The 13,508-nt window shown below is 45.1% G+C and overlaps 1 protein-coding gene across 1 annotated transcript in view; it reads left to right on the top strand.

Annotated features, from left to right (window-relative positions):
• The first annotated feature begins 13,049 nt into the window (after window positions 1-13,049).
• The window catches only part of p2rx3b (purinergic receptor P2X, ligand-gated ion channel, 3b), a 32,363-nt gene continuing 31,904 nt past the window's right edge, over window positions 13,050-13,508 (top strand). Inside the window, exon 1 of the mRNA XM_080464175.1 lies at window positions 13,050-13,396. Coding sequence (XP_080320301.1) covers window positions 13,275-13,396 — 122 coding nt within the window. The 5' untranslated portion in view covers window positions 13,050-13,274. The remainder of the gene's footprint in view (window positions 13,397-13,508) is intronic.

The raw sequence follows: 13,508 nt of genomic DNA on the forward strand, positions 1-13,508 counted from the left end.
TTCCAGAGAACTTTATTCAGTCACATCAATACTGTGAGTAGAATGAAAAACAATACATTTGGTGAACTTACATGACTCATGAAAGGCAGTGCTTATTCATTTAGTTTTTTAAAGAAGATTAATCCATGTTTATTTTTTTCAAATGTAGAGTTTGGTGTAATATTGAAGTTTACAAATACTAACATTTCCTTCTCAAGCAAAGTTTCCATTGAACTGCAGTTTAAGGTTGAACATTTTTCCTATAAATGTAGTATTTAGTTTCAAAGTGACAAACGTCCCGTTCAGAGCGTCTGGGAGAGGAACCTCATGGAGGAGTTTTGCTCTTTTCCACTTCTTTCATGAGCTTTTAGGACTTCACTATAACATCCCCAAACAGAGTTAGCAGATCCAACCACTTGGGCCTTTCAGCTCAAATCAGCCAGGTTCAGCTGTGACAGTCACATCTACATTTTCTCCTGGATGCAAACCTGTAGTTTGACTTTATTTCAGATTGACAGTCAGTTCACCTGCCAGCGGTGGTGAGAGACTCCATCCCCTCTGAGATTGTTCTCAAGGGATTACTCCCAGGCTCCAGTGATTCACCTCAACAATGTGAGTAGAATGAAAAGAAAGTACATTTGGTGAACTTGATGACTCGTGAAAAGCAATTTTTGGGGGATAAAAAAAGATCATTATCAGTGCAGAATTACTAGGAGTGTGTTGGCGATTTTCTGTGAAAAGTTGACAAAATATTATTCCAAATATTTGCTGCAGATTGTAGTGACCAAATGGAAAACCTGCCATTTCTTCCGTTACTTCCGGAAATGGACACTGACGAGGGTCAACTCCTCCATGACGTGCTCCAGATTCTGAATGTAAGTTGTTGTTAAATACATTCTAGAAGTCAGAAGTATTTCCAGTAGAACCAGGTCATTTTGGATGTGAAAGAAGTGAGAGGGAGATTGAAGACCACAGTAACATTTACTAAGGTACTGTACAAATCAAACTGAGATTGTCTTTGCTTGTGTTTTACAGTATATATGTGCTGCTCCAACATTAAACAGACAAATTGTGGCGACCCAAGTCATGGGAGTCGCCACCAAGACTTTGAAAACTCTAAAAAATAACAAGGAGAAAATAACAGCTCTAGAAAAGGAGCTGAAAGCCTTAAATGAAGAAGAGGAAAATATCAACCTCAACTCTTCTGACAAAAACATGGAGGTGGTGTGCACCTCTGATAGAGAGCAGGAGGAGGAGCAGCTGGAGGAGCAGCTTGAGGAGGAGCTGGAGGAGCAGCTTCAAGAGGAGCAGCTGGAGGAGCAGCTTCAAGAGGAGCAGCTGGAGGAGCAGCTGGAGAAGCAGCTGGAGGAGGAGCTGGAGAAGCAGCTGGAGAAGCAGCTGGAGGAGCAGCTGGAGGAGCAGCTTGAGAAGCAGCTGGAGGAGGAGCTGGAGGAGGAGCTGGTGGAGGAGCAGCTTGAGAAGGAGCTGGTGGAGGAGCAGGAGGAGGAGAAGCTGGAAGAGCAGTTGGAGAAGCAGCTGGAGAAGCAGCTGCAGGAGGAGCTAGAGGAGAAGCTGCAGAAGGAGCAGCTGGAGGAGGAGCAGCTGCAGGAGAAGCAGCTCGAGGAGCAGCTCAAGGAGGAGCAGCTGGAGGAGGAGCTGGTGGAGCAGCTGCAGGAGGAGCAGCTGCAGGAGAAGCAGCTGGAAGAGCAGCTGAAGGAGGAGAAGCTGGATGAGGATCAGCTGGAGGAGAAGCTGGAGGAGAGGCAGCTAGAGGAGGAGCAGGAGGAGGAGCAGCTGAAGAAAAAGCAGCTGGAGGAGCAGCTGAAGGAGGAGCAGCTGGAGAAGCAGCTGCAGGAGGAGCAGCTGCAGGAGAAGCAGCTGGCGGAGCAGCTCAAGGAGGAGCAGCTGGAGGAGCAACCGGAGGAGGAGCAGCTGGAGGAGCAGCTGGAGAAGCAGCTGGAGGAGCAGCTTGAGGAGCAGCTGGAGGAGCAGCTGGAGAAGCAGTTGGAGGAGGAGCTGGAGGAGCAGCTGGAGGAGGAGCTGGTGGAGCCGCTGCAGGAGGAGCAGCTGGAGGAGCAGCAGCAGCTGGAGAACAAACTGCTGCAGGAGGAGGAGGAGGAGCAGGAGGACCAGGACAAGAGAGAGCAGAATGGAGGAGAAGCAGGAGATAGAGCAGTAAGAGGAGGAGCAGGAGAAGAGATAGCTGAAAGGAGGAAGAGGGTGAGGAGAAGAAAAAAGAAGTCAACAGAGAAAAGGTCTTGTCAAGAACCTGAGACCACACCCCAAGCCCTCCCCCACCAGAGCAACGGAGTGTGTTGTTAAGAAAATAAAAGCTGTTAACAACAGTCAATACTGCTGCATGATGAGTCTTGTTAGAGTCCAGGATGGAACAACCAGCCAACATGAGACAACCACCTGAATTCTTCTCAAATCTACTGTTAGAACAATTCAGCTGGTTTTTCATTCTGGCTCCTCCTTACATATTGGGCTCTAATACGCCCGGCTGACACCCCCACTCACCCAAACCACCAAAATACAAATGAAATCAAAAACATGTCCACATCTAAAGACTGTGGCTCTGCTTTTCTACATTATTCAATCGGAAAAACCTTCATTCTGTTCAACCAATTTCACAAGAAATGTAAATACATCTGAAGTCATTTTCAATGGAATGCTGTAAAAGTACATTCTTTACAGAACTAAACTGAATTGTGCAAGCTGTTCACCTGTCAACACCTCATACACACTAGAAACACACCTTCACTTTGAAATTCAGTGCTATCAACTTTGTAAGTATGTCTTTGGATGGGAGGAAAAAGCCACAATACACAGAATAAAGAAAGGTCACACAGAAACATCTGCTTGATCCAAACAAGGAAGGTTACAGTGAGACACCAGTGCTGACCAACACTCACAAACACATCCCAATGGGTAATATGCTAATATGAGCTCATGGTGACATGTGAAGTTTCTCTATAGTTTGATGACACTATAGGGGGACTGATGATGATTATATAGAAGTTGTGTTTGCAGTGTCTCTCTCTATGTCTGCCGCTGATCGCTGCCATTACTCCAGACAACAGTTACTTGTTTTTTTACCAACACTTGTAATTCACAGGCCAAACTTTAGCTGCTTGATTGGAGCTTTTCAGCAGCGGCGCACAAAAGAAATGACATTTTTGCACTGTGAATATTATACCTGAGGTCTGATAATAATAATAATAACCTAACCCTAACCCTAACCGGCCAGATGATGCTCTGAGGAAGACTACAGATGCAGCTGAAACATGTCAGCAAGGTAGAATCTTCCCTGCATATACCTGTGGTTAAAAACCAGTCTGTAATATACATGTTTAGAAGTACAAAATGAACAATTCAACTTTGAATAAACCTCCTTTGGCTTGACAAATAACTCCACTATGATAGAGGGGAAAAGTTTGTTGTTTAGGTAACAGATGTGTTGTGGCTCTGCAGGAGGAGGAATTAGAACGTGGCTCTATCAACGGCCCCAGCAGGAGGAAGAATTAGAAGGTGACACCATCAACCAGCAGTACAGCAGAATACCTGATGACCAGCAGGAGGAAGAATTAGAAGGTGACACCATCAATCAGCAGTACAGCAGAATACCTGATGACCAGCAGGAGCATCAGTATCAACATAACAATGCTCCTGGAAACCCTGAAACTGGAGTCACGACACCTCCACCCTGATGCTGTTGTTTGGTTGTCCAAGCCTTTACCATCCAGGCCAACACTGTCAACAAGTCCAAAAACACACAGGAAACAAATCACGCTCCAGTAAATGGTTGGGAGGGATCGATTCAAGTCCACATTCATGTCCCCGATACACCTAAATAAAGGACCTCAGTGGGTCGCAAGATCGTACAATGGAAGTTGATTTGGGAAGAAAAGATGTTCGGAAATAAACCACAGAGTGCCTCTTCGTAACAAAACAATGAGTGCTCGTGTTCGACAATGAAATCGATTTCTCAAATAATGCAAACAGAACTGCTAAGTACAGTGGACACTCCTTGAGAACCCTGCACTTAGCAGAGTGGTGCAGTGGAAGCGTGCTGGGCCCATAACCCAGAAGTCGATGGATCGAAACCATCCTCTGCTAGTGACAGTTCAGGTTTTCTCCTCTTTCAAGTTTTCACAGTCAAATAACCATGTTCAAGGATGACCAAGAATCAACCAAAAAATCACACTCAATCACATTCACACATCTTACTGTGTCTCACTCACCGCTGAGTGGAGGTAGGAATGATTTGGCTCTGTAATTGTCCACCTTGTACAGACAGCAGATTTCATCGGCTGCTCATGCTGCTCTAACAGAGTTTAACAATATATTGATCAGCATGGAGTAATTACCATCACTAATCAATATAACGTCACTCAGACGTTAATATTTGTCTCTCACCCAGCAGATGGATGTAGATCATACAGCCCTCTTAACTTTTTCCAAGTTTTCAGATCAGCACGAGGCAGCATCCGCGTCTTTTCTGTGATCGCTGTATTTCCGGAAAACAAAGTTTGCAGATGTCTCGCGGAGGTTTTGTGATAGGTTCGCAGAGGTTATCAGAGCATTGTCGAATTTGGCCCTTCACAATAAAATGCACGATGTTTCACTTCCTCGTTTGTTGAAGTATTTTCACTCAATTTTCTCGAATCATGATAGTTTTAAGATTTTAAATGAGATTTTATCCAATATTTACATATGTGTGATTATATCCTATGCTATTTATAGCAATATTTATTCTTAAATCACATGTTATCTGTTTTTTAACCTATGTGTAAATCTACTACTATGAATTGATTATTTATATCCAAATAACACATCATGTTTTTTAAGAGAATAATTATTTTCCTAATGAACAATTTAAGTGGATAATAATACTTCTCTGTGCTATTTTAGAGCCTGGGCTCCAGAAACCACATTTATTTGAGGACATCTTGGCAGGAGAAGACCTCTGACATGAGAGCCGATTGAAAGCGATCAGGAAAAATGATCTTTCAGAAGTATGATCTGAATGATGGCATTCAGATCTGATTTTCAGATCGTAGTCAGTGTTTGCAAAGGATGACAATTCGGAAGGACAAATTAATGTGCTGAATGTCTCCTTGAAAGCTGGACAAATGGGACTAAAAGTTTTTTAGCCAGAGTTGAACTCTGTTTTGGAGTTTTAGAAAAAAAGCTTCCTCTGTGTTTCTGCCCTGTTTTGAACAGGGGACCTTTTGCGTGTTAGGCAAACGTGATAACCACTACACTACAGAAACTATGCACAAGCCCAACAGGGTAGTGTGGATACATTTGTCTTGAAGGAGCAACGAACTTCAGAGATTAAAGGGGTCATATTCTGCAAAATTGACTTTCTACAGGTATTGCAACAGTAATATGATTCCCCTTACCTGGGCATGATGCCCCAGAAGCTAAGAAAGTCTGTCACCTCTCTCCCTGGCTTGTTTCAATTTTTAAAGAGTGTGTGCTCCAATGAGTGAATCATGAATAAAACTGTATACAGTGTAATCTGGAGGTTTAGCCAATCCAATCAAGGTAGGCCCTCCCTTTGCCCAATTAGGTAGCTCTGCTCAGGCACATGGCACCATGAGAGGAAGTATAATTTTTAGTCCCTGAAAGGTTCACAGACACACCTGCATGTTTTAACACATGCTCTGCTGTCAGAAGTGGGATTTGAACCCACGCCTCCAGAAGAGACTGCGACCTGAACGCAGCGCCTTGGACCGCTCGGCCATCCTGACACAAAAATTTCAAGGTCACGTTTTGACGCGGACGTGTGGGGTTCCCTAGTTCGTCTCATCTCACAGCCTTCACCCTGATGATGTTGTTTGGTTGTCCAAGCCTTTACCATCCAGGCCAACACTGTCAACAAGTCCAAAAACACACTGGAAACAAATCACGCTCCAGTAAATGGTTGGGAGGGATCGATTCAAGTCCACATTCATGTCCCCGATACACCTAAACAAAGGACCTCAGTGGGTCACAAGATCGTACAAGGGAAGTTGATTGGGGAAGAAAACATGTTCGGGAACTACTTGCAAGGCGTCCTCGGAAGTGCGGAAATGCAAATTTACGAGTACGCATAGGCGTTAATGGAGAATTGGACAACGAGTATTTGATGACGCAGTGGCTGTCATGGCTGGATGATGGACCCTGAAGCTGAGGAGGAGGAGGAGGAGGAGGAGGAGGAGGAGGAGGAGGAGGAGGAGGAGGAGGAGGAGGAGGAGGAGGAGGAGGAGGAGGACCCTGTTGCCTCTCTGGTTCAGCAGGAAGGTGATTTGTACATGATAATTTATAACTCTGTAACAAAATGTCAACACACAAACGAAGCCTCTTTTTCTCAACGCCGTGAGGCACAAAATGTGTCCCGAGCTTTTCTTCAAAAGTCGCCATGTTTCTTTGGAGCAGCAGAGATAAGCTTGGTCTCTGAGCAGCCGGCGGTGTAACCAGTGTACCAGGGAAAGTCTGCAGACTGCAAACTGCTGCAGCAGCGGAGACAGACACTTCAATAATAATCTCATAAAAAATACCCAGTAATGTCACTGGTGCTCACTGCAGCCTTCCCCTGCTGATGATACTACAACACTTAGTTTGACGCAGGAGCTCTGGCGTCTTCTTAGAAGCAGTATGCATGTGTCTAATGCCAAGATCCAGGTAATGTTGGGTTTCAATGTGTATTTGACTAAAAGCTCAGCGATTACACCTCATGGATGTCGAATAATGCTGCAGTAGCGATAAAACTATTCCTGCCAATAGAGCCCGTTCTTACAGTAAATGCTCAGAAAGATGAATCGATGTGTTCTTTGATAGTATATACTACCTGATATACCCTTTGTTTTTTCCTAAACTCAGACTGTCATTTCAAGTAAACCAGCCCCAAAACACCTTCATTTTCTAAAAAGGACTAATGAAGCTTCTGCTTGTATTTGTTTACAAGGTTGGTCATAAAAGAGTCATATTAATAAGTGCTCTCTGTTCACCAGCTGTTTAAAAGAACTTTATTGTTTCATCACTGGGGATCTCTCTCAGTCTAAAAAGATTGTTGTAAAATGGTTTATAAACGCAATATATTTAAATGAAGTCAACATTGGCTGAAATGAAATCATAATGAAGAGCCCCACCTAAAATATTTATCACCAGCCGCCACTGCTTTCAAGGTGTTCAAGTAAACGGGGCCTAAATTAGTTTGGGTCTTAAGAATTAAAACAGAAAGAGCAGCAGTGTTTGTTGTTTGTCTCCTCCCTTTCAGGAAAGCAAATGTTCCCAGATCCTGATAAGGAACAAGTCCCCCGGCCGGGATGTTCTGTAATCAAGGCCCTCCGGAGAGGAGCAAGGGAAAAAGTCCATCTAAAATGTTATCCTGACCCAATTTAAAAAAAAAAAAAAAAGACAAAGTTTGACATTTCAGATACGTTTCAAGATATCCATGTTTTCACCCTGATGAGTTTCACATACAAACACCAATGAAATCTACTGAGAATCGACGTCCCATACTTTTCTAAAGGCTCCTGAAACACAAACATCAGTTTACTCTCCACCTTCAAACATAAACTGAACTAAAAAGACATTTAAGTGTATTTTCAACAAAAACAGTGAAAGTGTCGACTTATTTCTTGAGTAGAAGATAATCCACTATTTTGAATGTGAAGAAAAAGATGTGGTTGATAGGTGGTGTTGACGGGGTTTGGTTCCACTTTTGGTTTGTAGAGGTTGTCGGGTGTCAGTGTTGAATCCAATAAGGATTAACTGAGCAATGGTTGTTTTGGTTAACGCTCATTTAAAGCACATTGCACTTGGCAGGTCACTGTTTTTTGAATGTGTTTCAATAATCAGCCTTATCCCTGAGAGATGTACAAGTCTAGGGAAAAGGTGCAACGACTTGAGAAAAGCAAAGCATCTTTGGGTGGAGACACGAAGCAGAGCTGGTTCCTTTGGTTTCTCTCACATGCTGCAGGTGAATCCTCTGAAGCTCCCGGTTTGAGGTCAACATGGAGCACCTTCATGTTTGTCCCACTGGGCCTCTTCTGGTCGTTGAGATTCATACAAAATATAAATAAAGTTGGGGGGGGTTCTTGCCTTTTTCCTAGATGTAATTTGACACCCAACAGATTGCTTACATATTTAAGAATGTGTATAAAATGAATGCTAATCCATCCATAGAGTGCTTGTTTTTAACAAATTGTAGAAATTAAAACAAAATATATATTTTTTTTTTTCAATCAGCTGACAGACTACTTATTGAATTCAAAGGTAGTCCCCGAGGGTTGGGCTGCGTTACACAGTCTGTGAAGAGTCCTTGAAATGCCCTTTGGTCCACAGCAGAATACCCCGACGCACCTACTGAAACCACACGAAGAAAAGAAACGGACGTGAGAAGATGAGCAGGTTTTAGAACAGTGATTAAACACTGAATGAATACCCTCCCCTCTACTTACTGTTGGTTGGTCTTTACAATTTCATCCAAATGCAACTTCCATCTGGGTCGACCAACCGGCAGCCTTGATGTGAGCGGGCGATACCTCTCCTCAGATATGGTCTGAAAATGAAGTTAAGTGGTGAAAATATTACCAATACTGCTACAAGATCAGAGCAGGGGCTCGGCTCTTCTTTCTCTAGTCACAAGAGAATAAAATCCATCCCAACAGCAGATTCTCCATTTGATGGTATTTACATCTGTTCAAAGCTTCTGATCACCTTCATTCCACTTGTAATGGCTAAAGGTCCTTCATATGTTATCTGAAGCTAAAAAAGACTGTGGCCACAAATTGTATGGGTTGTTTGTGCTATTTCACTAAAGAATGGTACCAAAGGAAAATATGTAACATACAAGCACAAAGTCCATACGGATGTCGGGTTCTCTCCATTTTCTTCACGTTTATAGTGTTTTGTTCTCTGCACAGCTCCTAACAGCCTGAGGACAGCTTCCTCACAGGAGATGCCACCTTTCCATATCTGGTGAGCAGCTCCACCAGGGTTCCATCCTCCACGAGTGGTGGAACGTTTCCCACGAGAACTCTGAGCTGGTGTGCTCAGAGACATCATCTCCACCAGCATGTCCCTCATCACACCAGCTGCCACGCCAGCGTTAGCCTTCTCTACCTCCCTCACAAACATCACCACAGATCCAGTCATTCTTGCAGCAGACACTATGCCTGCTGCTCCCACCACCTTTGCCACCACTGTCACACACTCCTCCACCGAGCAGGAGAACCGGTTTTCAGTTAGAACCCACGTTTCCTGCTCAGCTTGGTGGAAGCCATGGTGCTACACCACCAGCGTGATGCTAACTGCACCACAGCCTCACCAAACCAGACAAACACACACCTTCACTCACCACAAACTATCTCACCATGAAACGACCGGAACAAGTCAGTAACCTGTTCAAACAACTCAAAAACAGCACTTTATCACCAACTCCGCTCAGAGCTCCACACCACACTCTTCCCACACACACACTCCTCATAGAGAGAGAGAGAGAGAGAGAGAGAGAGAGAGAGAGAGAGAGAGAGAGAGAGAGAGAGAGAGAGAGAGAGAGAGAGAGAGAGAGAGAGAGAGAGAGAGAGAGAGAGAGAGACTTGGGTTCTCTACGTGTCTACAACGTGTTTGACTGCAGAACTCAGAGCTCAGTGACGTCTGAACCAACACAGCACTAACAACACGGTCCGTCTGGTTGTTGCCAAGGAAAGTCAGAAGATTCATTATTACAGAACAAAACCTCTCCCAGGAGTGAGAAGACCTGCCACCTTTAACCAGCAGGTGGCGCCATCTAACAATAGTTACACAAGCTTTAACGTTTCTTTTTCTTTTTTTCTATTCATTTGCTTAGATGTTTGATACTTTATGAGGATTTTATTCTGCGTGCTGTAAATTACAACTCATACCGTGAAGAATTTCCCCCTGAGATGAATAAAGTTATTCTATTCTATTGAAAATTCTGTCTCTCTGTGTGTGTGTGTGTGTGTGTGTGTGTGTGTGTGTGTGTGTGTGTGTGTGTGTGTGTGTGTGTGTGTGTGTGTGTGTGTGTGTGTGTGTGTGTGTGTGTGTGTGTGTGTGTGTGTGTGTGTGTGTGTGAGAGAGAGAGAGAGAGAGAGAGAGAGAGAGAGTGAGAGGCTGATAATTGAGTGTTTCCTGCCTCTGTGTGGAGCACTCCATCATGGACTCCTGCTAAGTGACTGCAATCTGATGGGAGTATTCAGGAGTCAATGTGGCCTCAGACCAAAGCAGCTCTGATTAAGTTAGAGTGAAACCTCATCTCCTGGAGACAGTTGGTGGTGTGAGTTTGGATGTGGACACCAGCCAGAGGACTCAGCCTCTCATACTAAATGAAATCTGGGCAAGGTATTCATCAAGCTTCTTGGAATTACTCCTAAGAACCCTGCTTAGAGTTGACTTATGAGTAAAGAAATTCTTCGCTGAAAGCTGCACTTTAAAGTAAGTTATCAAGTGTCTTACTCGCACTTTCAGTGAAGTGGAGGACTGAATCTTTAGTGTCACTCTCAGAGCTGAATTACAGCAGTACTATGTGCCATAAACTGAGTTTTAGGTGACGTCACCTCAGTGTCCATAGAAATGACCAATCACAGAAGGGAATTTCTTTTCTAAGAATAAAGAAATATCTCTTTTAAAGAAAAAACGAGTCTTAAACATGGCTTCTGTGGTGGGGCGAGGGGCTGAAGGGAAAGAGAGAGGGAGCGGGAGGGAGGGCAAGTGAATTACTGCAAAAATACACAAACATTGAGGGTTTTATCTCTGTTGACAGTATTTGCTGATAATGTAAACAGTATGAGCCCCATATTATATGCATGAAGCTCATTTACCCATAAAAATCCACAAATTAGCGTCATTGTTTAAACTGTGGGGTTCAAAACGTGTGAAATAAGTAGAGGCTTATAGTCCAGAAATTACGTAAAGTTCTGTTACACGAGAAAAAAGTCCCTGCATACCAGCCCACTTAAAGCACTGGTGGAAAGGTTCCAGGTTGATCAGCTGCTCGTCAGCAAACAAAGCCAGGACTTCCTTCCACTCCCGGAATGTTGGCGCACATCTCTCTCGCCCCTTGCTGGGACCTCCTAACCACTTAGGACACCTCTGGAGGTCTCTTAAATATCTGGAAGAGAAGGAGTGATAGTATTAATGTTTACAACATTGTTCCTGATCAACACAGTGACCCTCATACAACAGTTGCAGTGCTCAACAAGTATAAGTTTAAAATTCTTAATCAAATGTACTTTTTCAATTCGCTAAATACTGACAACACCTTTAAGAACACGTCTATGATTCATATCTCAATTTTTCCAGGTTATTCTGTTTTCAGTATGTTGAGCACCTCTAACATCCCAAAATAAATTGATAAGACAGAGCAATGTTTGCGTGCATATTTGGATCAGCAGAAAGAATTACATCCTTCTGACCGAATTATTTTGTTATTGGGGAATGTTTAAAATGTTTGATTAAACATGGAGTCTTCTCATGACGTTTTTTACCTTCCTACCTCACAAACAGCCTGAATCTGAAAGCCATAATGTTGTAAATTTGAGATAAATGAATTTTAAATGTAATCCAATTCCCTTCAGTGACGTGAAGTGGACTTTCAGAGAAAACTTAATTTCATTACCTGTGAAAGCAACACTGGAACGTCTTTCTACAAAGCTTTGACTGCTCAACAGTTTGTCTGCACAGGCAAAAGAAAAATAAGCATATGGAAAGTAGGTGGAGGAGGTGAGGGAGATGGAAGACGGGATGATAAGAGGGAGGTGGAGGTGGAAGAGGTGAGGGAGGTGGAGGAGGTGAAGATGGGAGGAAGGGAGGGAGGTGGAGGAGTGAAAGACTTAGAGGAGGGGAGGGGGTGGAGGAGAGGAGGGGATTAGGATGGGATGGAGGTGGAAGAGGGGATGGAGGTGGAAGAGAGGAGTATGAGAGGGAGGTGGAGGAGGTAAGGGAGGGGAAGGAGATGGAAGAGAGGAGGATGGGAGGGAGGTGGAGGAGGTGAGAGATGTGGAGGAGGGGAGGGAGATGGAAGAGGACAGGGTGGGAGGGAGGTAGGGGAGATGAAGGAGGTGAGGAAGGGAGGGAGGTGGAAGAGAGGAGTATGGGAGGGAGGTGGAGGAGGTGAGAGATGTGGAGGAGAGGAGAGAGGTTAGGATGGGAGTTAGGTGGAAGAGGGGAGGGAGGTGAAAGAGAGGAGCATGGGAGGGAGGTGGAGGAGGTGAGGGAGCTGAAGGAGGTGGAGGAGAGGAGGATGAGAGGGAGGTGAAGGAGGTGAGGATGGGAGGGTGTTGGAGGATGTGACGGGGGTGGTAAGAGAGGTGAGTTAGGTGGAGGAGGTGGAAGAAGGGAGGATGGGAGGGAAATGGAGGGGGTGAGAAAGGTGTAGGAGGTGTAGGAGATGGAAGAGAGGTGGATAAGATGGAGGTGAATGTGGGGAAGGAGGTGGAAGAGGGGAGGATGGGAGGGAGGTGGAGGAGGAGGTGAGGATGGGAGGGCATTGGAGGATGTGATGGAGGTGAGGGCGGGAGGGAGGTGGGGAAAGTAAGAGGTGAGGGAGGTGGAGGAGGTGGAAGAGGGGAGGATGGGAGGGAGGTGGAGGAGGTGAGAGATGTGGAGGATGGGAGGCGGTGGAGGAGGGGAGAGAGGTTAGGATGGGAGGGAGGTGCAAGAGTGGAGGGAGGTGGAAGAGAGGAATATGGGAGGGAGGTGGAGGAGAGGAATATGGGAGGGAGGTGGAGAAGAGGAATATGGGAGGGAGGTGGGGAAGGTAAGAGGTCAGGGAGGTGGAGGAGGTGGAAGAGAGGAGGATGGGAGGGAGGTGGAGGAGGGGAGTGAGATGGAGGAGGGGAGAGAGGTTAGGATGGGAGGGAGGTGGAGGTGGGGAGGGAGGTGGAATAGAGGAGTATGGGAGGGAGGTAGAGGAGGTGAGAGATGTGGAGGAGGGGAGGGGGTGGAGGAGGTGAGAGATGTGGAGGAGGGAAGTGGAAGATTGGCAGGATGGGAGGGAGGTGGAGAAGGTGAGAGAGTTGAGGTGGAGGAGAGGAGGGAGGTGGAGCAGGATCTCCAGAAGCAGTGAAAGGAGCAGAGGATGACGATGCTCAAAGAATAAGTGTGGAGCTGCTGGGAGCTTCACAGCAGGACGAGATCGCTGGTCGTTACTTTGAAACAAAAGAAGAAGGAAAAGCCAAAGCCGGGGACCTGAATCTGTAACTAATCTATAACTAATCTATAACTAATCTGTAACTGCTGCTGGTGGAGGTTCCTGTCAGTCTCTGTGGATCACAGCCAGAATGTGGTCCTGCATAACCGACTTCTTCACCTATGAAACCACCAAGTCAGTGGTGGTGAAGAGCTGGACCATCGGCATCATCAACCGAGTCGTCCAACTGCTCATCATCACTTACTTTATTGGGTGAGTACATTTAGAGTTAGTCCCAGACACAGTACTGTACTGTATATGTGATAGAGTACAGTTACATGTTTTAGTATGTCAACATGTAATCGCACTTCTTCAGCAGGGCTGA

The sequence above is a fragment of the Lipophrys pholis genome, assembly GCF_963383615.2.
Source record: "Lipophrys pholis genome assembly, chromosome: 5".
NCBI classification, from domain to species: domain Eukaryota; kingdom Metazoa; phylum Chordata; class Actinopteri; order Blenniiformes; family Blenniidae; genus Lipophrys; species Lipophrys pholis.